Source organism: Anomalospiza imberbis, chromosome 2 (genome assembly GCF_031753505.1).
Source record: "Anomalospiza imberbis isolate Cuckoo-Finch-1a 21T00152 chromosome 2, ASM3175350v1, whole genome shotgun sequence".
Lineage (NCBI taxonomy): Eukaryota > Metazoa > Chordata > Aves > Passeriformes > Viduidae > Anomalospiza > Anomalospiza imberbis.
This window is the reverse complement of record NC_089682.1, coordinates 16,146,112-16,173,392: the sequence shown is the minus strand read 5'-3', so window position 1 is coordinate 16,173,392 and position 27,281 is coordinate 16,146,112. Positions and strand designations below refer to the sequence as shown.

At 37.3% G+C, this 27,281-nt stretch overlaps 1 protein-coding gene across 4 annotated transcripts in view; it reads left to right on the top strand.

Moving 5' to 3' along the window:
- The window catches only part of CDKL5 (cyclin dependent kinase like 5), a 131,069-nt gene that overhangs the window by 39,100 nt on the left and 64,688 nt on the right, over nucleotides 1-27,281 (top strand). For 3 of the 4 annotated variants that reach the window (XM_068179959.1, XM_068179955.1, XM_068179956.1), the window contains exons 2-3: nucleotides 9,729-9,956; nucleotides 10,494-10,528. In XM_068179959.1, the coding sequence (XP_068036060.1) occupies nucleotides 9,893-9,956; nucleotides 10,494-10,528 (99 nt within the window). In that variant the 5' untranslated portion in view covers nucleotides 9,729-9,892. Of the gene's footprint in view, nucleotides 1-9,728; nucleotides 9,957-10,493; nucleotides 10,529-21,143; nucleotides 21,187-27,281 lie in introns of those variants that run through there. The other variant, XM_068179960.1, reaches the window with a different exon arrangement.

Here is a 27,281-nt window from a genome sequence, read left to right as displayed (position 1 = left end):
TGCTGTTGGCTCATATCCAGCTTTTCATCCACAGGAACCCCCATGTCCTTCTCTGCACGGCTGTCCTCAATGACTTCTTCTCACAGCCCTGTATTCCTCTCTGGGTTTGCCTTGACCCAGGTGCAGCACCTTGCACTTGGGCTTGTTGAACTTCATGAGGTTCTTGTGGGCCCACTCCTCAAGTTTTTGCAGGTCCCTCTGGATGCCATCTTGTCCTTCTGTTGTGTCAGCTGTACCACTCAGCTTCATGTCATCTGTGAACTTGCTGAGGTGCACTCAATCTCACTGTCTTTGTCACTGATAGAGGTATCAAAGTGCACTGGACTCGGGACAGAGCCCTGAGGGACACCACTCATCACCAGCTTCCAACTGGAACATGGAGCCATTGACCACAACTCTCTGGCTGCATCCAGCCAGCCAATTCCTTATCTTGTGTCCTTGGCTGGACAGGGGAGAGATAGTATAATGAGTATTTCTTTTTCTGCTGCTTTTGGATGAGATCACCAAATAAAAATTGTGCTTTTGTTTCTCTGCTTATTTTTTCTTTAGTGGAAAATTGCTTGCACATATTGCAGATTGAGTTGGTCACCTTAATATGTTTGCCGTAATTTGACAAACCGAAGTTCCCCTACCTGAAGGTGTTCTAGCTGGCTCAGCATGAAGGCATCTGTCCTGACAGCACAAGTCCACACTGTTGCTGTACTTTCTCTGCAGTGGATTTGCATTAAATGCAAACTTTGTTTCAGAGTTTTTAGTTTAATGTTCAGAGTCCTCCCTCCAATTGTCTTTGGTACGTGATACATTGCTGCTGCTGTTTCTGTGGTGAGGCATTCCAGAACACTCTAAGCTTTTGTCCTCTGCTTCAAAGAAGCTTATGTTAATAAGTTGTTACATTAATAACAGTTAACAATTAACAAATAATGTTAATTTAGGGGAGTTGTTAGTTGGTTGGAGTTTTTTTTTTCTCTTCTTCATCTGGGATGTGAATCTTTATTGAATTTCATCTTATTGTGATGGTCATAACCTCTTAATGCAGTCTGAGCCACTTTGGAGATTAGTCTTCTTGACTTGATTTATTCACCTGTATAAGTTTAATGGGTTTTTTTTTCCAACTAGAAAACATAGCAAAACTCAAATTTAAACATGGTTAGTGTTCAGTTACTCTAATAATAGACATCTTAAAAAGGCCCCAGCTGTGAAGTGTAAAATAAGCACATTGATACACTTTTAGTATTAATCATACTCAGTTCAATTCCTAGCTGGTAAAATTGAAGCAAATACCTTGTAATAGAGTTTCACACATTGAAATAGTGGAAATATCTTCAAATTTAGATGAAACTTCATATGGGGAGATGTTTCTATAGGTTTTAATTTCTTTGGGTTTTTTTTAACCAATCTGCTTTGAGATTGATGGAATTAGAGAGTCTTTTTCTAATTAAAAAATAAGTCAAACCTAAACAAAATTATTACAAAATCCTCCAGCACTCCCCCACAAAACCCCACTGTACACCGTTTGTCCACCACGTGTTTTAATCACTTGACACATAATGACTTTAGTGACAGAAGACCCTATGATAAATCTTTGAGTTGTTTCTTTAATTGTGCTCCTGCCCATATGCTTGCATACTAATAAGAATTTATTCTTGAAATGACCTGTCTTACAACCATTAGTTGTTGAGTGGCTTCTTTTTGTCCATTTTTAAAAAACTTTTGATGACATTCTTTTCAGGGTTAACATTGTATAAGGTGGATCACTACTATTTAAATAAAATGTTTCTAATTATTTGCTTGGGAATTGCATGAAGAAGCAGTGATAAATAATTTTATAGTATAGAATGTAGTTCTGTTCATTTGTATGTATTGTATTTTATTATTAATTTAGTATTAAGTTTTGGGGGGATCCCAACTCATACTTCTGTTTGTTCTATATATTTGGTATGCCCTTTTCGAGGAAAGAGGGGTTTCTTGGGCTGTTTTTATTTTTCATGTTTGGTTCAGATAGTGAACCAGTCATCAGTATTTAATTATATGCTTGAAGATTACAAGAAGAGTAGTCATTGCAGTTGTTTTGATATGCATTAGAATGCCCACAGAATTTAGTTGCAGCATTCGTTTGCTATTTATAAATACTTTTTATTCACCTTTACATTTCTGTACTCTTATGAGAAAGATCCATCTCAGCCAAATACAGTGCAGAGAGGAACATCTGACTTTTAGAATGTGAATGGGAGTTATTTTTAGAACAATGAAGACAAAACTGGGTTGGAAGGAGGGGGAGATTTTGTCAGATTAGCAGAATTTCAGTCTCACTAAATCACCAGCATGCTCTGTGTGTGCACGTATGAAGGATTCACTGGCCGATCCAGTTAAGAATGCATCAGAGGACTTTTTCTGAAGTGGCCATGTGTTGTTTTGTCTGCTGCCAGCATGGCAGGCCAGCAGTGCAGGGCTGTGTCGGAGCTGCTGCTGTTGTGGAGAGGAACCTCGCGGTGCCAGCGATGCCAGGGACTGGAGCGTGATGGGCACACTTGGGAGGCCATTCCTTCCACAGCTGCCCTGCTGAGCTCAGACTTAGAGCAGACCTCCAGCTGACTGGCTGCTTCAAACCGGTCCCCTTCCAGAGAATATATTGTACTTTTCTTGGACACGAACACCCTCTGCCCTCGTGCCTTTTTTTTTTCCTTTTTTATTCCTAAGTATGTATCTTTAAACATTGGAATTAGCCGCAAAGTGAGTCCTGATGTGTAACTGAAAATAGCAGCTTTTTGGGGTACTTTTAAAGATGAAAAAATGTCTGTAATACTATTTTGTAATATTTTATTGAGGATTTAAAGTCCATGGCAGATTGTCAAAAATAATATGGGACTAAATCATAGGCAACATGACAAATTAATGTAGGATATTACTGGAGACTGGTGTTCTGAGAAGAGAGAAGGAAAGATTAAAATCAAGAACCAACTTCCAAGGAGACCACTATTCTGTTACAAAATAAAACCTTCTATTATCTAAAAAAAAAAAAAAAATCCTCAAAAATCCTCCTCTTTGCCTAATAATATATCACTAAGCCAAAGTGTGCTTTTACTTCAACTACAAATGTTGGGCACTTGTATTGGATAGAAATGAAAGTGTAAAGTGTCAGGTGCCTCATGCCAGAAGAAACTGCAAAGGCTTTGGATTTCACAGGTTGCTGTTGAGAGTTTTATCCTCTGCACACTGATGATTTTTCTTCAGAGCTGCCACAGGTACAGTGAGGCCCACCCAGCATGTGCAAAGACTGGCATCAACTGCGTAAGAAGCTGTCACACCCACAATAGACTGACTTGTTAAGGTTCTTACTGGAGAGCAAGACTAAAATGGAAGCAAAATTGTCTTTCCTGTCCTCCAGTTATGACTCATGGGAGCTGCTTTTGTGCTCAGTGCTTTCGTAATCAGTCTTCTTATTTGTCAGTATGGTCTTAGAAGCGTCCTGCTAAGCACCCACTCTTTTTGAGTTGGCCACAGCTGTTAGGGAAGATCGTGAATCCTGTGTTTTAACTCAGAGAAGTGAATTTAGTTCATATATCCAGGATGAGCTGAATTTATTTTCGAATCTGTACTTGGATTAAAAAAAAAAAAAAAGAGCACTCATAGAACAAGATAAAAGAAACCAAGTTGTTATTGCTGCCCTGGCCTTCAAGCTCAGTTTTCCTTTAGGAATTTAACCAAACAGGTATCTTGAATAGTTGAGAACTGAGTCACCCTTTTTCGAGTTGTTTGCTTGCTACAGGATGGGAACTTTGTTCAGGTTCTTCCCCCATGCACTCCTGGCCCTGTGGCCATGGAGATCTGTTCCTTTTAGGCCAGTTATGAGATGATGCCTTCTTCCCTTGATGTACGATCATTCAAATGCATTTGCAGGTTTCAGTGTATCAACAGCCATTAAAAATCCAAAACCAAAAAACCCCAAGCGAATTCTCCAAAAACCAGCAATGGTGAAGTCAGGGTCCAGTGCTGATATTAGCAATGTCAAGAAAAGCTTTCTGGAGCTGAATTTTAAAATCTGTGAGCCTGTGCAAGGAACCTTGGTGTTTTGCTTTTACATAATTTGTTCAACTTTGACAGCTTTCTAAATTCTGTATTTGTTTTCACCAGCTGTTCTTTTCATTCCTAATTTTTTCTTATGAGCAGAGGAGGATAGATTGAAGCTTTGAGTATGAAAAATGGCTTGCTATAATTGTTAAGTTCTTGTTGCTTTTTATCTCTTCAGCTTTTTCTTTTTTCAACTTCCTCGTTGTGGATTTCTTCATGTTGTGAAATCTTGATGGCTCTTTCTCCAGAATCTTACCTCATTTAGAAGGTCTACTTTCCCTCCATAAAATGGAAAAATAACGTGATAGCTTTTTTTCCAAATTATGGAGTGAGATTGGTATAATGTCACTAGGAGCATGATTGGATTATTTTTCTTTCCATTCCTTAAGTCAGAATGTTACTGCTAGCTTCCTCCTTACAGCTTTTCATATACTGCTTTTTTCTTCCTGATCAGTAATTCCTCATAATAAACCTGACACATTCCTCTGGATCAATAAATCCAGAAAAAAAAAATCTCACCTATTTTCTTTACCCTGTCACTTGTGTTTACTGCAATAACACTGAATTGGGTGCTTGTAGATCTAGCTAGGGTTTTCCTGGAAAATCTCATTGAATAGAGCTACATGTATATTGGGGAGGAAAAATAAAGGTGCTGAATAATTAATGTGTGTTTACTGCAATAACACTGAATTGGGTGCTTGTAGATCTAGCTAGGGTTTTCTTGGAAAATCTCATTGAATAGAGCTACATGTATATTGGGGAGGAAAAATAAAGGTGCTGAATAGTTAATCATTGCTAACAGAGGTGGTTAATGCTTTTTTCATCCATGTACTTTGTTTGACAGAAGACATGCCAGGGTGTGGATTAATGCATAACCATCAAAGATGGTATGGTATTAGTTCTTCACATTTGTGTACAGACCCACTTGTTTTGTTAGTGCACAGAGGAAAATGTAAACCAGTCTCTAGAAATTCCTAGTTGTGTCCTCTTGGTGGGTAAACATAATAAATAAAACAGATTAAGTTTACTTCTTGTTTTAGAAGAGCAAGAGGGGTCTATTACCTGCTGGCAAGAAGCTTGTTTAAAAGCTCATGGATGACTTTGAAGTCAGAAGTTTGTAACTTAGTTCAGCAGGATGCAGATTGCATTCTTTCTGTCTTGATAAATGAAATTAACTGAATGCTTGATTTGCAAGATGTAGATATACAAATTTAACTGTATTTCTAGAACAGTTTTACTTGTCTACATTTTGTGAAGGCAAACATCTACCTTACGTATTTCATAATTCTCACTAAGCATCTCTACTAAAAGCTAACTATGTAAAAAATGCTTCCCCTCTCCACACAGATATTGATGATTGTGTAATAAAGAATAGCATTTGTACTTACAATTGAGGCTTTGGATTGAGTGGTTGAGACTGATGTTTTTGGGTGATACACTAGAATTCTTAATGGTTCTGAAGGGAAAAGGAGTTGTGGAAAAGCTGGGCTTTTTCCCTGCTTCTTTAATTCCAATTCAAATGATCAGGTACCACAATGCTGTAGTATTCTGTATACTCATTTCAAAATTGTTTGTATATTTTCTGGGATTTATGTATAAGCCTTACATGCTATGCAAAAGGGCTACTTTTGTATTAAAGTCTCACACTGTTATACTTCTGGATTAAATAAAACTACTTTTTTCTTGTTCATCTCATGACGTTTCATTTTGCTGAGTTGGCTCTGTGTTTTGTAGAACATCATGGTAATGTTGAGAGCATCTCAGATCTGTTGGTTTAATTCATAAATTGTTGATGTGCTGTGAATCTGGCTGCCTTAGGAAGGGATATTAAAAGAATGGCTGCTATTTCCCTACTGAGAGCCTTTGAGAAGTAGATGATGGGCTTATTTCCACTTCTGCAAGGGTTATTCTAACCAGCAAGCAACTTAGGAAAACAGACCAGTGTGGCACTCAGTGCAAAGAATGAAACTGTGGCAGTTTTAGATTTTCCTTGCTATTTCCAGTGTTCAGCTTGAAAGAATCCAGCCTGTCCTCACTAAGTTACAGAATAAAGTAATTCTTGCTATGGATAACTTTCTTGAAATCACTTTTTTGTTTAAAACTTCTAGGTGTTTTTCCTTGTTTTTGTTATTACAGTTTCTCACTCTGACATTCGCAAGACTCTGTGTCATTCATGGAGTTTTGAATTCATGTCACCAGATTCCCTGCAAGAATCAGTGATTTTCAAAACAATCTTAACAAGGCCAGTGCCTTTCGAATAACAGAAGAATCCCAAATGAAGGGTACTGCCACTGAACAACTATTTTTAGCAGCTTGATTTTAATCTTTCAGCAGCTTTTGAAGGAAAAGATCTCAAACAAGCATATAAACTTTGTCTAGAGATTAAATGGGTCTAACTAGTTTGACTTCACTAATGTTTAAATTATAGCCCAGTTTGAGGCAAAAGACTTGGGGCAAAAAGTGTTTGGGTATGAATCCATACTACTGCTGTGTGCCTCTAGTCATCTTTCCCTAGCTTTCCTTTTCATTTCAAGATTAAGTTATCATTAAGAGCCCTCAGCAGAATTGGGCACAAAGCTGCCTGGAGCTAGTGTAAAAGAGGGGTCACTCGAGAGCAGTTTTCTTTTGGGAGTCCCCTGTGGCAAGCACATTTCTCTCTCTCTTAGGATTTTTGTAAAGGTGCACAGAGAGAAGTGAAAGAGAAAACAATTTCTATTTCTGCTCCTTGTTTTTCTCTTGTGGAATGTGTTTGGAGAATTGTTTACCTAGAGCGAATGCTTGGTTGGAGCACGGTGGATTGTTTGGACCTGATGGCCAATGAGATCCACCTGTGTCTGGACTCTGGAGAACAGGGTCACGAGTTGTGAGGAGAGTTAGTTAGGATAGTTAGAGAGAGTAGCATGTAGTTTTTAATATCCTCTTTTATATAGTATATTAATGCATCATAGCCTAATTATAATAAAGAATTCATTCAGCCTTCTGAAATAAGTCAAACATCATCATTCTTCCCATTGGGTTCACCGACATCTACAACAGTCCCCCTGTGTGCATCTGTGTTACCTGTGATGTCAGTCAGTCAGGATGCACTTTGGGGAGAATGAGGGAAGCTGGTTGGTGTGTTTCTTTGGGCCAGTTGAAGTGTGTCACTAGTGGTGAGTGAAAAGCACTGAGTGGGTTGACAGGGTTTTATCTTTAAGGAATTACATGCAAATGCTTCTCTAGGTGCCATGAATTCAGGGGTAGCAGGGGATCAGCTTTCTGTGGCTCTTCTAATGAAGTGAAAAGGGAAGATGATACATGATCAGGGAGGAGAAGATGTATAGTATTGAATTTCATAAAATCATAGAATTTTAAAAGTTAGAAGAAACCTTAAAGATCATTTCCTCATTTTCTCCCAACCCTCCCTGCCATGGGCAGAAACACCTCCCAATAGACAGGATGCTCAAGGCCTTAGCCAACCTGGCCTTTAACACTGCTGTGGCTGGGGATCCACAACCTCCCTAGTTAGGGGATTTGAGAAAGGAAGATTAGCTGCTTGCAAGTCTAACCTTTATTCCTAATAAAAAGCTAGAATTCATACTGAATAAACTTGCAGAACTGGAAATAAAAAATAAAAATAGTGGATCACAAGCTGCAGGCCTGTATAGCTTTGGGCAGTTTATGAGAAATTTAGAAATAATGAATATGGGACAAAGGAAACTACATTTTAATTTCTTCTTGAGCTTTTGGTACATTATCTCATAAATTTCTTTACTGTTTCATCATATATCTAGGAAGTATTGTGTACACTGTAAGGCAGAATGAGAGTGTACAGTAATAACATTAGCAGATGCGTAATCAATTTATCACACACCAATTTCTGGAGGGACTTGTCAGTGAATAATGTTGGGAACTGAAGTAACAGATTTGGTGATGTTACTGAATAGTGCTGATAGAAAACAATATATGTTTTCTGACTTTTCCTTTCTTTCTGGCAAGTAATTTTGCTGTTCTGAACTTAGCTGACCAGTTTTGTTGTGTCCTGCTTACATTATGGCGGCATTAATGGTTGTTTCAAGGTTTTTGTAGCAGTATTTCTGTCAGTGCAGATTAGGGACAGTCAGCTGCACCCTGTGCCTGGCACCAGCCTGTTTCAGTAGAGAGCTGAAGCAGCTCAGTGTGGGCTCTGTTTTCATGTTGATGGGTGCAACTGAGCAGATGCTCCTGTTTTTCCAGGACCTCATTTTTTTTACGTTCGGTAGCGTAACCAGAAAGTCTGGACAAACAGCAAAAAGGCTTTTGTGAGAAGGAGATGCCAAATGAAATAGGAGGAGAACATATGGAAGGGAAAGGAAAGAGTGTTTCGTACAATTCACCAGTTAAGAAAAAATTGATTAATTAAAACAGTAAATTAAACCACTGAAATAATTAATAAAGGACTGGGCAGCTTTTTCTAAAAAACAAAAGCGAACCAGAAAACCCTAACTATCCCTTTAATTTGGAACTCACTGCTTTATTTTCAAGTTACTGTAGTTGATTAACTCTGGAGTTGCTTCTAAAGTAACAACCCCTCCCCACATGATCTGCTTGTGTCTTGCTGAAGCAAATGTCATTGTTATTCTCCTCCACCCTTGGGTTGTCCTTTTGTTGTGTATGACCTGGTCAACACTGGGCTTTTGGCCAGCAGCCCTGGCTTGCAGTGACATCCCATTTGTGTGAGCTGAACCCAGCATTATTGGGGCACTCTCACCCATTACACTTAACTTAATTAAATGTATTCACTTCCATCCTACCATCTTGTTCTTCATAAGTAGTTCTGTCCTTGAGTCGCTGAATTGTAGGAATGGCATATTTCCAATTCATGGTGAAACCAATTTAGGGTTTTTCTTTCCCCATTTTTGAATGTGGGATATATGCCTTTAATACTAAGGGAGCAAATGCAGTCTGAATTAGTAAAATCAAATTTCTAATAGAATAGCAGAGAAGTGGTAAGCCTAAAACTGCCAAAAAAAACTTTGTTCTTTACCATATGTATAGTTGCTTAATTTGAAAAATTGCTTCAGCATTTGGGGAGCATAGAAAAGACATTTTGAAAACATTTTTTTCTGTTTATCACATTTCTTAAATAAGCTGATGGAAATAATTTTAAAATCTCTTTCCTAGTCAGTATAGCAAATTAATTTCCGTTAATTTTTTTCTTAATAATCACAGAAAATTGTAGTAGAAAGCTATTTTCTCCTGTAGAGTGTTCTTTCTGCCGTATCCTTTTTATCCTTACAGCAGACAAATAAGAAACTAATGAAACAAAATTTGTTTTTATACCTAGCTATCAACATACACCAAGCAGACCATAAATAATTATAAGCTTATTTTTGCTTACTGAGGTAGTTCCTGACAACATACTTGTTTGCCTCTGTTATGCAGAAAATTATTTTATGCCAGTTAGTTGTTATTGTAATAGACATCCTGTGTATGGGATTCCAAGGCCAGCTGTTGTGTCAGATGTATGGTGACGATGGGTTCTGTCCATTATACCTGCTGCTAAGCTCTCCTGATCATTAAATGTAGAAGTAAATTAATTGTCTGTTAAAATTGTTAGACTATATTGGTGTGATACCATTGCTTTCTCTTACTGAAATAAATCAAAGTACTAATTACGTTATTTTCTGTTCTTTCCCTAGGAAACTATTGCTTGTCTAGAAATTAAAAGAGGGTGTGAGAAGTGTGATTGATCAAACTGGAAATTTTTCCCAAGAGCCTTTTCACAGCTGCCTTTTGCAAAGTCTTCAGACAGTCCCATTTGTGCCATGTTTTGTGGCTCTCATCGTAAGAGGAATTTGTCTTGATGAAGATTCCTAACATTGGTAATGTGATGAATAAATTTGAGATCCTTGGGGTTGTAGGTGAAGGTAAGTAGTACCTTAATAAAAGATTATTTAGAATTTTGTAGATTTGACTCAGTCCTCTTGATGATAATAGGTTACCAACTGCAAAATTTTTCTTGTATGTGTTTATTATCTATAGCTTCTGCTAATTTCCTTGTCAGATGGATGGAGGAGTTTGGAAGCTGAAAGGAAGGGAAGAGAAATAGAACAATTTTGTGGGGATTTGGGTTTTTTTTGTGTTTTTTTTTTTTTTTTTTCCTTTTGAAAGTTTAATGTGTTGATTTCTCACTAGTGGTACTAGGGAGATGCAAGTTATCAAATTTACCTGCATGCATATTTTTTAAAAAGTAATTTCAGTGTTTTAAAATCCATTTTGTTTTGAGCAATTTTAATGAAATTGTTTCAGTGTACAGAGATTTAGTACCTCTATATGTAAGTTCTGGATAATAATACTGGGAACAATGTTACTTCTGTAGTCAGGAGGTTACTGAACACTATTTTATCTTGCCACTTTTAATTTTTTTCTTTGAGATGGCTTATCTCTCATCTTCTCTGTTTCAGGAGCCTATGGCGTTGTACTTAAATGCAGACACAAGGTAAGTGAATTACTTTTAAGGCAGAGGGAAATGTTGGTGTTTGAGTGAAGCAGTGACTGATGAGAACTAAGATGTTAATATGTGTGAGACATGGCATCTGGGGTGGACTTTTCCTTGCAGTCAGTTACTTAATAGCAATCTTAATTGCATGTTTCAGATGAATTGCCTATAGGCAGTACCAAATATCATTTTTTGTGTTTAATATTTCTCTAAAATATTGCTAATATTTTATTAATTTCAACTTAGAGAGCTTTTAATAAAGTAGACTGAAAAAATTATTTCGGAACACAGTTTATGCTCAAGCTGTCTTAATTAGAATGACAAACTATTTGCCAAATACTGCTGTAGAAGCACTTGGCTGTCTTGGAAGGGGCAGGGGAGAGAAAGGGGAGTCCATGAGGGATTACAACATCTCTAGGATGATCAAATGGCAGTAAGAAAGCAGTGACTTTTTTGGTTGTGGATTTTAATTTGGAAAAGGAAGAAGTTAAAAAGGAATGAAAAATTGAATTTTTGTTTGATACAAAAATTAAGTCTGGCAACCTGTCTACACTATTTTAACTCGTGTGTAAGTTGGATGTATCTGAACTTGCTGCTCATCAACATGGAGCTGACACAAACTACTTTGCTGTCTTTGGAGCTGCAGTGTAGTCATTTAACAAAATAACTTCTCTGAAGCAAAACATTTCAGAATCACAGAATTGCAGTGATCCAAAAATATATAAAAGTCTTTTTATGTAGTTCATACCTTTTTTCTAGAAAAAGTTAGGACTGTGCAGAGGGTTTATATTCCTATGGTGGCTCTTAATGTGTACACAGAAGGGCTTTTGCACACAGTGTATGGATCAATCTGGTGTGTCTTACACTGTTTTACTGACTTAAAAAAGGAAAAAAACCAAAAATTTGAGCTTAAGATCCTCCCAGCTGAAGCCATGTTGGGCTTGGGGATGTATAACAGTCAGTAGCGTGACTTAGGTAAATTGGATCTTTTTAGATATTCATGGTATGAAAATTCAGGGCAAGTAGTTTGAGAACACCTGGGTAGTGATGATACAGTTTGTACTAGGCATCTCTGTTCTTTGTGGAAAGTAACCTCAGCCAGACTCAGTGAGTTTCTCAGATTTCCTACATTGCTGAGTGAAATTTTAGCTGTGCATGTCTATTCACGCTCATGCAGAAGAGTTCAGTACTCTAAAAGTATGGTATATTGGCAGGCTAATCTGTTGCCCAGGTTCCTATGAGAACACCTTGCAGCACACCAGATGACTAGAAAGGAAAGGCTTTCCTTTAGCAGAAGAAAGTGTTCCAACAGCCTGTGTAAGACTGCTGCCTTCCTTGTGAACATCTAAATTTTTTGGTAGTCGCACCATTTTTTTCTACAGCTTCATCTTAATGGAAGCAGTTGTGCTAAAGGTTTAAACCAAAGTGGTATTTCTTTAAGCTTCTGGCAAGTAGGTTTACTGAAACCTAGGCTTTCCAGTTTTTGGAGACCTAAAAAAAAGTTGAGGCATGTTGCTGTTTTCATCTGATTTATGATTCTTGCTTAAAACAAGCTGCACTGAGCCTCTGAGAGCAGATGAGTTTAGGAGCTGTCTATTTTACCAAAAAAAGAGTAACTGTCTGAAAGTTAAATGTTGACCATTCCTACTTGTATATGAATACTGAAATTAAATACACTTTCATACAGTGTTAACAGACTTACCTGGAAATGCAAGGACGTATGGTTTGGGGTTTTTTGTTGCATTTTTTTGGATTTTGGTGTTTTTTTGGGTGGTTTTTTTTGTTGTTTTGTTTGGTTTTTTTGTTGGGTTTTTTTTTGTTTGGTTTTTTTTTTTGTTTGGTTTTTTTTTTGTTTTTTTTTTTTTTTTTTTTTTTGTTTTTTTTTTTTTCTGTTTGGCTGCTGGTGGGCATACTTTTGAATGTTTATAAATAGTGGTAATATGCCAGGATCAAATTCCCAGCTATTTTCAGTCAATATATCTCCACTGTATAATTGAGAGGGTAAATTTTCTGTGAAATGAGGAGCCAGCCCTTAATTGCAACAATTTTCCAACCTATAATCCACTAGTGCTTCAGTAAATATGTAGCTTTTTACCTCAGTGCATTTCACTGGCATATCTATATATTAAGTAGGAGAGAATGGCATAAGGAACAAATACCTTGTCATTATTATATATGTTTTTCCTTTGCTAAAGGAACATTACCAGAAAAGCTAAACTAGCTCCTCTAGAATGACTGTGTTTACATTATTAGGCAGCCTGTTTTTATCCCAAATCATTCATTGCTAATTTTGGTTTGTGCATAAAGTTTATTTGTTTATCTGAGGGTTTTTTTTCTGATGCAAAGCTAATGCAAATAATGTTGAAAAAAAGCAGAGATTATGTTCTGAAAAGCTTTTTCCTATTTTTTCATTTAGTCAGAAGTTATTTCCTAAGGAAATACACTGAAGTGCATTGTGTTGAAAGTACTGGAAATACATTTGATAGTTGCAAACTATTTAAAAAGGCCATCTTGGCTTATTTGGATTTTGGCTGTTTTCTGAAAAGAAAAGCCACTTGATCAGTTAAGTAGTGCCAGAGATCATGGCTGAGGAAAATAATCTTTGCTAATGTTTAAGACTTGTCAAATGTTTGCCCTTTAAATAAAACCAGTGTCCCTTTTACTTTACAAAGTGGTCTTCCTGCTTCATACAGAGTTGTTGGGCAATAACATGATTGGAAGATGCTGTGGTAAAGCCAGAGGTCTCCAAAGATGGGCACATTGAGAAAGAAGCCTAAAGAAAAAAAAATTAAGCCAAAAGCCAATGTGAAAAGGAAATGTTACACTGTGAGATAATAAACTGTGTTTATAGGAGGAACACTGACAATTGCAGCTGCAAGTAGAGTTTGTAGAAATGAGATGAATACATTCTTAGATGCCGGAGGTAAGTGGAGAAGATTCTGTCTAGGTGGAGAAGATGATGACTCTGGAACAGGGGTTGTTTCTTAGGGTGAGGCAGAGCTCACCACACAGCCAGGCTGGAGAGGAAGAAGAGTTCACACGAGCAGGCAGTCAGACCATGAGAGCCATTTGGACAAGGCTCTCGGGCAAAGGCTCTGATTCTTGGGGTGCCATGTGCAGGCCCAGGAGTTGGACTTCGGTGATTCTTGTGAGTCCCTTCCAAGTCATGACATTCTATGATTCTATGCCTATATACATATATTTGTATCTATATATTTGTATGTATAAATGGATGGTGGTCATTTAGGTTAGTCAGGCATGCAGGAAGGTGTGTGGTGATGCAGTTTCTCTGAAAGCATAGTTGAAATGGATGAAATCTCCTTGACTTCTCCTGCTGTGTGTTACCAAAGGCCTTGAGCCTGAGGGTAATACAGTTCAATGATTTGGAAGTCTGGTGGCAGTTGTTCTTATAAGTCCAACATCACCTACTTAATAAGATGTTTTTTTTGTCTTTTATTTTAGGAATGTGTTTTGGTGGTTCTTAATAGTATGAGGTATTTTTTAGACCTTTTTCTTTGAGATAAACACCACTCAATTCCTATATTAAAAAGAAACAAAAAGAAATGTTAGTTAGAATTATTTGGCACTTCAGTGCATTGAAGAAAAATGAAGAATAACCTGTGGAATAGATTTATTGCTTCCAGGCAGTGTCTTCTTAGCCTGATATTTAATTTTGTCTTGTTTGATCCTTCTGTAATACTCTTGCATTGTGTTCTGTTAAGTTGTTTGTTTGCTTCATAATACATGAAAGAAATATTTGCTGACCCCTAAAAGAAAGGTACATTTTACTCATTAGAAAATACAGTGAATATGCATATATAGCAGAATCATTACATTTCTTTTGAGTATCTCAGCCTCTTTCATGTCTTCTATTACTAGAGCCCCTATGGATCAGCAGGGTCGTGATTTTCTTAGTTGTCCCTTTGAAACCAATATTTTTGTTTTGTTTCTACAGGTAACCCACTTCTTCACACTTCACACTATTTGCTTGTGTTTGAGCAGAGTCAGGAATTCCCCTTTTACCAATGCTGGCCAACTTGAGAACATTTTCCCATGGGCATCACTCTGCTCAGAGGAAGTAATACCAGCTCTCAGACTCCTTTGCCCTTCTGGGCTGTCTCCGAGCACATTGTCGAGCAAGGTGAAATCTGTTCCTTTGTCAGTCTAGGGTTGTATTTCTGTTGTCCCTCTCTCTGAGTTATTTCAGAATCTTAAATTCCACTGTCGCAGTGGAGATGCTGGTCTGCTGTAATACCCATAAGAAAGGCATGCAGGCTCTGTAAATTGTAATTTAAAGTGCTGCTTCTTCAGTGAGTATTAACATCACTATAATAAAGTAAAAATGGAACAGGTGACCTTACATCCCTTCAGATGCTGCGAATCTTCAGTTGTGCAGCATCAAAATGGCCTCTGATCAGAATGCAGCATACTGTGAAGACCAGTCTGTAAGAAGGGGTTTTTCTCTATTTTTATTATTCAAGCTATTGCAGGATTCTTTTAAAAGAAAACTCCTGATCAATTCTATTGTCAGATGGAAAGATGTTCTCAGGAGAACTTCTTGCTACATCGCTGGATAAAGGCAGGGCCACGGAGGTTATGTATCTTCAGATGCTGAGAGGGAGCTGCTTGCAGACTCCTCTGGTACAATGACCTGGCTGAGTTTGTCCTGCAGCCTGGGCCACCTCAGGTGAACTCTGATGTGCGTCACTACTCCCTCCCTGTACAGTGGTCTTCTGTCAGGGTGCACACACATTGCCTCTGAGGTTATCATCAGCCTTCACATTCCTGTTGGTTCATTGATCAGTGCCAAGCAATTGCCTTCTCTGTTTTCCAAAAGTCTGATTGTCTCCCATCTTTCTGTATTACCCTTGCAGAAAATGTTGGAGTGCTTTAAGTCCTCTGTGAAAACTGGACTTTATTGTAAGGCTTCCCTTAAAAGGGTTTTGCTCTCTTCATAAGGTGCTTTGTTGCAGGTGTTCCCCTAATGTAACCTGTGTTGTTCTGTCTTCCAGCCTTTTTAAAAACTTTTGGCTTTTGTCTTAGCTACTTGAAAGGAATGTACATGCATTCAAGCCTCCTTCTCCTCTGCAAGGATGTCCTTGCCTTTGTAGGATATTTAACAGAAGATGAGCTGTGTCTGTTGTGTCAGAGCTCTGGTCACACAAGCTATTCCACTACATTTTTTGTACCCCTAAAGAGCAGTGCCATCATCTAGGATGACAGGTAGTTCAGATAATGCATATTTCTAGAACTGTGCACTAATTCCTAGTTCCTCCTGGTCTTTTCTCAGAAATTTTATGCACAGGCACCAGGAACCTGCTCATGCTGCTTTCATAAGGCAAATGAGAATTTCATACTCATAGAAAATTTGGGTTTTCTCATTGTCATAATAGCAGAGTTCTGAATTTCCCTGGTGGATGTTACAATCCCTTTTCCAACTCCTGTGTCTTAGGATGTCTAAGGATGTTTCCAACTCTTGTGTCTCTTGTGTCTAAGGATGTTATTAACACCTTCGCTTTTTAAATCTGCCAACCATTTTTAACTTGTTGAGTTCCCCTTTAGTGTCAAAATTAAAAGGGAAGTGTACTTGTTTGTAAAAGCTGCAGGTTTTTTTTGTGTGTTGTATTTTTTCATGTACTTTCTTTAGATTTGGCTCTCAAGCTTCCTTAGCTCCCCAGCATGTGTTAAGTCAAGTACTTGGACTGAAGAATATAGTCATTGCAGTTTATCTTTAACTTTCATGGTATAATCTTTTGTACTGAAACGGGTACAGCTCATTTTTGTTTTACTTTGGATGTGATTGATTTGACAGTAGTTCCTGTTTGGTTGATTGAGAAATTAAATGATGAGTAAATGAAAAATCTGAGTTCTCAAAATGAAACCAGATTGCTGCTTGTGTTTTTTCCCATCATCCTCAAATTTTTTGCTGATTTTTTTGCGTGTAATTAAAAGCAATATGCTAATTTTCTCAATTAATCAAATTTGGTTTGGCTTTGTGGCAAGATTTTTGGTTTAATTGTTGCCAGGCTAGAATCTCTGTGCAGCGTACTGTTTTCTTTCAGTAATGACAACTTACCTATAGAAGATTATTCCATTAATGCTGTTATTCCTTGGACTAAAGCATCATATCACTGGTAGTTTTTTTGTGCCAAAACTTATGTGAAACACATACAACGAATATGAGACTTTTTGGACCTTCTGGGTAAATAGAGTTTGCCAGCAGTAAATGTTTGCAGTAGTCAGAGTTGAGATCTGTCCTAGATATTATGTGAGGAAAATAGATCTATTAGGCAAGTGGTAGTGCTGAAAGTCATAGTAACTCTTCAATAATCACTTGCTTCAACTTCACTATGAGGCAGTGAGTTACCTTTTGAATTCCTTACAGAATTCTGGTCTGAAATGTCAGATATAGAGTATTTTTTTGGTGGATTCCAAACTCTACTTTCCATAGCATTCCCTTGAGTGTAGCAGTGAGAGGCAAGCTTGATTAGTGCTGATTCACTTCAGGCATTGCTTTCTATACATGTAAGAGACATACAGTGACCATCTGCAACTGCTTCCTATGCAGGGTAGATGTGAATCTGGTATTGGCAGTTTATGTAGCTTTCATTTTTCACTGAGGCATTGTGACATTTGTCTTTATCTGAACCTCTTCCATAGTCCTCTCAGTCCCCTGTGGCAGGGGGAAACAGACAATCAGATAGCATTGTATCAATGTGGTTTTAAATATGATTGGTGTCAATAAAGTGCTGATTTACATTCAAGTAAGTGGAAGACTTATATGTGTACTGTTAGTGCTGCAAAGATCAGATAGGTGTGCAGAATGGAGCATAGAAACTGAACTTGCTGAGTTCCCACAGTTTGAGCAGACCACTACTAATTTAGTCTCCCCTCTCACTCCCAAGGTGGGCTATAATATTCTCCGTATCACAATGCTACTGCCTTTTATTTCTTTTCCTCAAAATCTTATTCCCAAGTTGCTCTCATTCTTCAATTACTTTTTTAAAGAGTTTTTTCATAATACATTTAATAAAACCCATTAAAGCAGTAATTTTGAAGAAACTATCATATTCTAAAATGTCTTATCCACACTGCTGGAAAAAAAAATGGATCTTTGGTGTTGTCCTAATTTCCTCAAAGTCTGAGTCCTGGGATTAACTGAAGTAAATATTTGGGTTCACATTTGTAAGGCTATGTAGGATGAGGGGATGAAGTAAGGTAGTCCCAGATCTTTTTTTCATTTCTTTTATTGTTTTCTGTCTGTTACTTCTGCTATACATTGCTAAGATATACTCTGTTTCAATGTTTTATTTAATTTGATCTTATATAAACCCTTGCTATCTTTATCAGTCACATACAATTATTTCTTTAAAAGGGCCTTGCCAGGGTTCAACAAAGTGGGCATGAATGCATTTTTAAATGCATTAAATTACCAGAGGGAATGGTAAGGGAGGTTTAGGTTGGATATCAGGAAAAGGTTCTTCACCCAGAGGGTGGCTGGGCACTGGAACAGCCTCCCCAGGGAGGTGGTCACTGAGCCTAACAGAGTTCCACAGGAATTTGGACAATGCTCTCAGGAACATGGTGTGATTCCTGGGGTGTCCTGTGCATGGCCAGGTGTTGGACTCGAGGATCCTTGTGGGTCCTTTCCAACTAAGGATATTTGATGATTTTTTGAAAGTTTATGTTTTTTGTTAATAATATCAGTCACTTTGTAGCCATATCAGTGGAATAATGCTGCTTTGACGTCTGCAGTTGTGCTGTGTTGTTTCCCTTTGAGTCTTTTCTGACAATCCAAACTGGTGTTTGTTTGGAAGTTCCCTTGTAGGATACTCCATTCCCTTACCTCCTCCTTTGTGCTTGTCATGTTATGAACCCTGCTTAGATATGGATGGTATTCAGTACTAAAAATTCTCATTCCATCCCTCCTTTGCTCCCAATGGCTAATATTTAAAAAAGGAAGGTGCAGGGCAAAGATAAGAGACAGAGCTTTCAGAGTGGAGAAATTAACTTGCTCTGGAAGGGGATGCTAAAATTTTTTTTCTTTTCAGTTTAAAGCAGTACAGTGTGAAGGTGTTTGTTCTCAGTACCACAAATTAGAATGACTTAAGTTGGCTTGTCCACGATAACATTTCATGCAGTACAAAGCTGGGGTGCAGAGACAGCTGCGATGCAGAAATCTTCAAAACAAGAAGGGTGAGGGGAGCCAAACAGGGAATCACCCTTGTACTGTAGTGATGGAGGTAGGTGAAAGAAGCATAGAAGCTCAAGTTAAAAATAACAGGAGTGATTCATCTTGCTTTGGAAAGATATGTAAAATGTATTACTGATGGTTTTCAGTTTAAATTAAGTCAAAGACAAGCAATTTGTTGCAGTCACAGTACCTCAGATCAGTATTTCTTTTAATCAGACAGTTTCTTCCAGTTGGTCACACTAATGGCTCTGTGTAAACCAGATATTTTTGCTCTTTTTCATATGTTTCTTAAACAAACTGTATGTATTTTGATAGTATTTTACATAATCTTTTATATGAATTCTTGCTTTGGCTACAGGTGTTGCTAAGTGAAAGGTTACTGCTTGTGCCACACATAAGAACTTGGCTTGGAAGATTGCCAGTAAATAAACAAGCTCCTTGTAGTTGCTGCAAAATCCATCTGCAAAAGGATTATATATCGTTACACTTGTAATAATACAGGAATCATATTCAGACCTGCGGCAGTGTGTTCTGTGGCTGCCCTTAATGGCTCTTAATTGCAAACAGCTTGTAGAACTGTATCTCATTTTAAGGTCCTTGTACGTGAAATCTTATTTTTAAGTGTGGATGTGATGAGCACTCAAAGCAAGGCTATCCATACAAATAATATTTTCTTGCAAAAAATTGAAAATTTTATGCTGATAATTAAAGTTTAGGAACATGACTACAGTATTTCTTAGAAGCATCAGCAGACGAAATTGAAATAGATGAGTTTTAGAGACCTGATGTAGGGTCTTGGATCATTAGGAAAGTAGTGGTGCAAGCGAGGGAATTTATAGTTAATGCAAATTATTATATGGGAGAGGGAACAGCATATGGCTAATTATAGGACTACATCTGTAGTAGTATGAACTTGGTTGAATATTGGATTACAATCTGGTCTTGTCATTAAATTGCAAATTACTGTGTAGCATAATTGATGCAAACAAAATGGTATTTCTAAATTTTAGGTTAATTGTTTTCCTCTGAGGGATTCTTGTGGAGTTTTTAAACTGTTTTAGGACACATGAGAAGCTCTAAGAGCACTAGGTTAATAATTGATTTCTGGACACTTTGTGTGTTTCAACAAAGGCTGCTAAGAGCATAACTCACTGTTTCAGAAGATCATTCATGTAGATTATTAAATGTACCATAGTAAAAATGGGTCTGGATCATCTGTCTGGCTTTCAAAATTATTTGTATCAACCAAGTTGATCTAAAATTTAAATACACTAAAGTGTCTTGAATATGTCATTGACATTACCTTATTTTCTTAATTTTCTTTTTTTATGAATTTAAAGTCCTTTTTTTTAAACCTCAGGAGTCCTGCAAAATGAGCAGTTGACAGTGTAGGCAAAACATTCACAATAACAGTGAAAACTTTCTATAATTTCATTTTTTTCTGAAAACTTATAGGCTCTTCTTGGCACTGTGTTTTTTCATCAGTAAAGATTACAGTGTGTTTTTAAATAGTAAGTTGTCCCTCTGAATGTCCTGGTTAAAGCAATTTATATTTCCATGATTACTCACTTCTGCGTAATTCCTAACTCATGGAATATCCTCCTAAAATAAAATAAAAAAAAAAAACCTTTCTATTCTTTTTGAATAAAAATTCTTTGAATTTGTAACTTATTTTGAAGTATAGTGGTATTTACTTCTCATTCAAAGCCTGGATAACGATAAATGGGGGAAAAGGAAAGTAGTTTCCTTTTATACGACTACAGCTGTTAAAATTTGTACAAAATTGTAAATTCTTATGCAAAGGACCTAATAATTTTACTTATAATGTGTGGTTTGATCACAGCTAAAAGCCTAAGTAAGGGACTAGACAAACCTGACATCAAAGTGTGGTGATTAAGAAGTTTTGGATACAGTGGGAAGGCAGGCTGAGCTCTTGAATACAGGCCACTTTTGCTCAGACTGCTTTGTGCTCTTTTTTTCAACCAGTAGCAGTTGTTAAATGTTTGCACAAACTGGAATCATTCTTTATGAGATCTGTGCCTTATACACATATTACAATTCTGAAACTCTTCAAAATACATACTTCTTTTTGCTGTGTGTAGCTGCACCTGCACCTGGACAATAAAGCTTGATGAGTCTGCTGCTTGCTTTTTTTCAAGAGTAGTCCAATTGCATGCTAGCTTCTCATTTTCTAAAGGATATTTTATTTATGCCCTTCTTATTTAAGATAAAATCTAAAACATCGTCTGGATTTTTAAAGTATTTGCATTTTTACTATCCCTGATGCATTTTTGTTTAAATTGCTAAATTAGATCAATCCTTATGCAACTTCCTTTTAAGCCCTAACACCGTAGAACATAATGGCTTTACTTTGCCCATTATGAGAAATTACACACTTTATGCAATTTTATTTTCACTTTTTCAGATGTGTAGCAAAGTGAGGATTTGTTTCTGAACAGAACAGGTAGCCCTTTTTTGGATACAGATACCAACATTTCTCTCCAATTTTATAGTTGCTTGCACCTTAAAAACTTTGATAAGACAGCTTCTGTTTCTTCCTCCATGTGAAGACTAATTTCTGTGTAGTACTGGGTGTAGAAAGATTAGTGTAATAAAGTTCAGTACCAGTCTTGCATAAAGGGAGGATGGATATTTGCAGGTCTTGAAGTGAAATGATTGTACTCATGGATGCCCATTCCTTCATGGTTTCATTCACTTGTACCCATACACTTAGAAGTATAAAGGGATGTGTGTGTGCTTGTGAGAGGTGTCTGATTTGGGCAGCATCTCCAGCATGCAGGATGGAGGACAAGGGTAAGGAGCTTTCATGTTCCCACATCATGTCTGAAGTTCCTGTGGGTGATGATGACAGACTAGTTCTTACATTTGTGAGAATACATACACAAATTTTACCTTGTGTATATATAATGTTTAGATGTTACCTGTTGTTATGGGATAGTCCTTAGCTTCAATCTTGCTTTCTTCAACTTCCATGGGTCTGTTTTCTGCTTTTCCTTATTTGGACTTTGTGTTTGAAAAGTATGTTCATAATCTGTTCCCTTGATGGGCTAACAGAAGATGGGCTCATATATTATAAGCTGCAAGTTTGTAGCCATCCTCCTGTTGGGGGACACATGGTCTGCTTGTGAATCAGCTGTGCTGCAACCTTCTGGGCTTGGCGTAATGTTTTACTCAATTTTACTTTTGAACCACCATCCCTTGAACAATATTCTTGATTATCAACACTGTTTTTTCTTGAAACCTTGTGCAGTTTCTTCTCATGCTCGTGCATGCCCTCTCTCAGTGCTTCCCTCCATATCCTATTCAGACCCTCATCTGTTACACGCTCCAGCAGCAGACACAAGATGCCTGTGTTCTCTGAAAGGGTGGTTGTTCTGTTTTCAGTTTTTGGCATAGAAGTGTGCTGCCTTATTAAACAGCTCTCCTATCTTTCAGTCCAGAAAGAATCCTTACAAAACTGAGAACTCCTTCCCAAATGCATATTATGAAGCATATTTTTCATACAGTTCTAAGAACAGAAGTTTACCACAGATTCAAGTGTGCTGAAAATTATTTGCAAAACAGCTTTCTTAGCTGTTAACTTGGCTGAACAGGATTATCATCATTATTGATTTCCCTTTAGTTTATAGGTGGGCTTTGAAAAAAAATGTAGGTTTGAGGTATGACAGAGGTAGGTGATATTTTTAAGTATGATAATGCACTGAGATGTGGAAAGATGAAATTCTGTAGGACCTAAAAAACTTGACTGGTTACACCTACCTCTTCTTTTGACAGTATGCATCTTGACCAGGAGGCAAGCTATCTTCTTGAAATCAATTAACATTTCCAACAGAGATAGAGTAATGCCATGTTTATGCACAGAAATATGTTGCAGGCAATGCCATCTGCAGAGCAGAGCTGACTAGCTGCTGCTTTTACAGGATCAAGTTTTCTGTGACTGTCTGTGTGAAAAACTCATCCAAGTGGTGCCTACCATTTTTTCTCCCTCAAAGCATCAGCCAGTGAAGAATAGTGTTAAGAAACATATAAAAGACATTATCTGATGGACTTGCTCCCTGGGCTCTGAACCTGTTCTAATTTTGTAAGTCCTTCCTGCTTCCACTGCTATAAATGTCGTTGCAGTGCTAAGGAACTATTTGGGGAGCAAAAAAGATCAGTAGGAGCTTCCCCAGTGTCTTTTAGAAAGGCTAAACGTAGGCCAAACAATATCCATCTTATGGGCTCTAGCAGATTTAAAAAAATTGAAAGTGAGGGAGTGGCATTTGTCCTCAGAAATTCTGTGGTGTAGTGCCCCCTTCATCCATATTCCTCAGATAGCATAAAAGAGAATGCAGAGTTGATGTCTAGATGATGGCAGGATCAGAGAAGCAAATCAAGGGTGATCAGCCTGTCTATAGTATGTCTTGGTTTCTATTTAGCAGGCTTCTCAATGAAATGGATAATGTTTAATTTATATTGCTGTAGACGAGCTTCTGTTCCTTTACCAGCATCCTTCCAATTACGCATGTGCACATGTACAGAGCTGTGCACAAGTGTGCATGCACACACACATATTTGTTTAATTAATGAGTTACAGCATAGAGGTCTCTTCTGGTCAGTTTTAGAAAATGCTACTAGCCCGTTCCTTCTGTAGCTTCTGCAAAGGTTTTTGTATGTGCTAGTTAGCGCACTGTTGCACTTTTCATTTTTATGGGTGTAAGGAGAACTGAACACTTGTGTCTCAGTATAAAATATGAATGGCAATAAATCTGTTCTTTTATCAAAATATATAGCAGGCATGTACAAGGCTTTAACAAAAATATGAATAAAAATTTCACAGCCAAAGTCTTGTGATTATATTTTCTCAGCTTTCACTTGTCTCTTCATCTGAAGATCGTGTTTCAGGAACTTTCTGAAAATTTATCCTTATTGCTAAAGTGTCTTGTCTTTTTTCCTAAATATGTTTGTGTGAACAAAGACAATCTTTTACCACTTCTGAGCTATTAAAAGAAAAATGGAAATGAAAGGTCTGTTTAGTTTTATAGCTCTGTATCTACAGTAAACAATAAGACCTAGAATTTTTCAGTGGAAGAACATGCCCTTCCTGAACAGATCTGGCTGGGAATCAAATTATGAGCGCATAGTTTATTCTTGCAAAGAGCAAATATGTGGAAAGACAAAAGTAAAGGAATAATTAGGTATAGGGGTCTCTTATCTATGGGTTTGTTTGAGGTTTTTCTCTTGATTTTTAGACTGGGATAGGTTAACAATTAACGTTCTTCAAGGCCACCTTTTTATTTTTTGAAGAGGTGGGGATAACTGACTATTCAAACAGTAATACCTGAATGAAACCTGTATGATGAGACTAATTATTTTTATTTTTCCATGAAGATTTCAACGGCATTTAGAGTAACCAATTTACTCATTTGCTAACTTTTTTATTTATTGCTACCTATCCAGAGCTATTGCTGTATAATTTTATACTGCAATGTGGTGGATTTTTTTTAAAAAAAGAAATCACACCCAGAATCATGTTATGATGAAACCAAGTCAGATTTAGCACATTCAAGCACAATGCTAGTCAACAAACTGCTGTTAGAGCTATTGTTTACTCTCTGTACCCAGAAGGCTTGCTACTATATCAGTTTACAAAGGACAGAAGGCACCTTTCCTCTGAGGAAGCTTTGTTTTCCATATCTGTGTCTAGTTTAGGCCTGCAATGAAGCAAGTACTTCAAGAAGCTAGTACTTCAAGAAGCAAGTACCTCAAGGAAATACTTTTTGGATTTTTGTAGTAATCTTAAATCAAATCTGAAGTAGGAATCCTGTTATTAAACATTAATGAGGAATTTGGCTGAGTAAAAAGTTCAAAACCTTTACTCCACAAAGAATCATAAAGCTTTTCCAATTGTTACTTCTTCTTTCACCTCTGTTTAAATGAATATTTATAGTGCCTTGGAACTGAGAGAAGTATGGCTCTAGGAGGTCAATATATGACGTACATTCTAAATCCATAATTTTCTTATGAAAACCTCTCATGTTAAATATTTGAGCTCTTGCTCAAGGATCTGATCTAAAGCATTCTTCTGGAAGTTTAACATAAGAAGAAGAAAAGCTACTTCTAGTGGGGCCTTATTTGCAAGTTATTTGAAGTTTTATTCATCTCAGGTAGTACCTTTAATTATACCAGAGAAAGGAAATGCAAAGCTCATAGCAGGGATATTTATAGCTTCATGAAGATCCTCACCAGTGAACATATACTTTATTCTCTAATATGCAGGTGAAAGAAGAAGGATGAGCTTCAGAAATTCTGGTCTTGCCGCTAGTTATGCCAGATTGCTTTGTGGGATGTGAGAATTGACGCTGCCGTTACGTTGGCAATGGAGATGTTCTTACTTCAGTAGCACAGTTTGGAATACTTTGTGTTTCTAGCATGTTAATTACAAATACAGTCCAATGAACTGCGATGATCTTAATGCAGCAATGCAACTCAAAGAATAATGATCCAGAGAACGTAATATCACTGAGGTTACTAGTCTCGATAAGATTTGGAAATGTACCTTAAAAACATGGGTATGCATGTAAGTTTGTGCATGCAAAAATAAAACATTCAGACAGAAGGGCTGCAAAGTTAAGTAACTTGGGTGGAATTAATCTCACCCACTGTTTCAGTGCTTAGGTCTTGCATAACCAATCTCCCTCGTTTATATAAGTTGAGAGAGTCCAAAATCCGAAAAACAGCTTTTACCATCTGGAAATTATCAAAACCAGTAACCTTCTGGCCAGATCTTTTCTCCCTCCTCTGCTTTTACAAACTGTGGGGAAAACCTTGACAATTCACATGGAGTATCTAACTCTTAGCTAGCTGAAGCTAAATGAGATAGACTCTACCTTAGGAAATATTTGACATTTTATGTAGATTCATTGAGTCTTTTAAAACACAGAATATAATTGTTCTCAGTTTAAGTTTAGCCTTGGAGGTTGCTGTTTCTATTTTAGGCCTGGAGAAGGGCTTCAGTTTCTTTTGCATACTCCAGTATTTCTAATGAAAGAATGCTACCTCTTCCCCTCAAATACTGCCTTGCTTATATATACTGTGATAAACTTACTTTTTTTTCCCCCCATAATTTTCTAGACTTCTCAAATACAAAATTCATCATGGAACACCATATGGATACCCACGCAGTTGTCACACAGCTGTCAGCTTCTAGTATTTGAGATGGCATAGCTAGTAACCTGTTGCCTTCATCCCCCGTGCATACCAGAACACTGTGGAATAAGACTCATCTGTGGTTTTAGTGGGTTTGCAGCTATTTCTGAATTCTCACTGTTCCTCTGCTTTCAGTTAAATTGGGTTCCACTAAAATTTTAATGTTCACAGATTCATTTATTTGTTATGCTGGTTTTAACACTAACTTCTCAGTCGAGGTGCCTTACCCCAGTTCTCTTTTCCAATCTGTTTTGAAGCTGCATTTGTCTGCCTTCTTTTCCCATTTTCTTTAGCCCATGTATTCCCTGTCCCTTAGCTCTTCATTCTGCACTTTTTTATCCTCTCTCCCCACATAGTGTTTCCAGTGTTTGTGATAATAAACTCAGTGAGATCACGACACTTCTCCTTCCCCCTTTTCCAAGAAATATTTGTTTGTCATGCTTGGGCAAACTTTCTCAGTGAACTTAATTTCTGTGTGGTTATCCTTTTTTTTTTTTCCCTGGCTCAAAAGTACATGTGTTGTGTGGAAGATCAAAAAGGGCAACATGTTAGTCTTACTGGTAGGGGCAGTTTTTGCTAGAAGAGCTTTTTTAGTCTTCCCAGAACTCCTGCTTAGATGTTTAGACTTTTTGTCTCCTTATTGAAATATAATGCAAGATATACTGATCTGGCCACAGCTTTTCAGATGCTGAAGAAACTGTCTGAAATAAGTCCACAAACTCCCTTTCTTGATTTAGCTCCTAAGTTGAAATTCATCTGCTGAAAATGCTATTTTTATGAAAACTTAGCTGCCATTTCTTCTTCATCTGTTAGTAGTAGCAGAAATCTTCCTTGGATGCAGATTCCTTTATTTCCACATGTATGGTTGGCTTCTCAAGTTAGCTAAATTACCATGCAGCTTGTGTAGAGGCAGCCCTCCTGTTCCTCTGACCTCTGCAGCAGTGATTGGGAAGTGTTTGAGGTATGAATTTTGCCTGCTGTCTTTCTTTTAAGCAGTTTGGAATAAATTTTAATCTTAATGCTATTCTTTGAAGAAGAGAAAATCTCTAAAAGGAATGCACTTTTAGATGCTTCCCAGATAAAACAGGCAATTTTCTTAGGAGGCAAGAATTTCTCTCTTATTTTCCAGAGAGTGCACTGTCTCTATAATCCCAGACAAGAAAAGCCTTTTTTTTTCTCTGCAAACCTGAATTTAAAAACTTTGAGAAGAAATTAGGGTCTTCACTGAAATACACATCAATATACAGATTGGAGAAAACTTCTAAAATGTGATTTGCTTTGGTTAGAGCGTAGTGTCAACAAAAATATTTCTTGATGAAAAAGACCTAGAGAGCAAAAAGATGTCTTGTA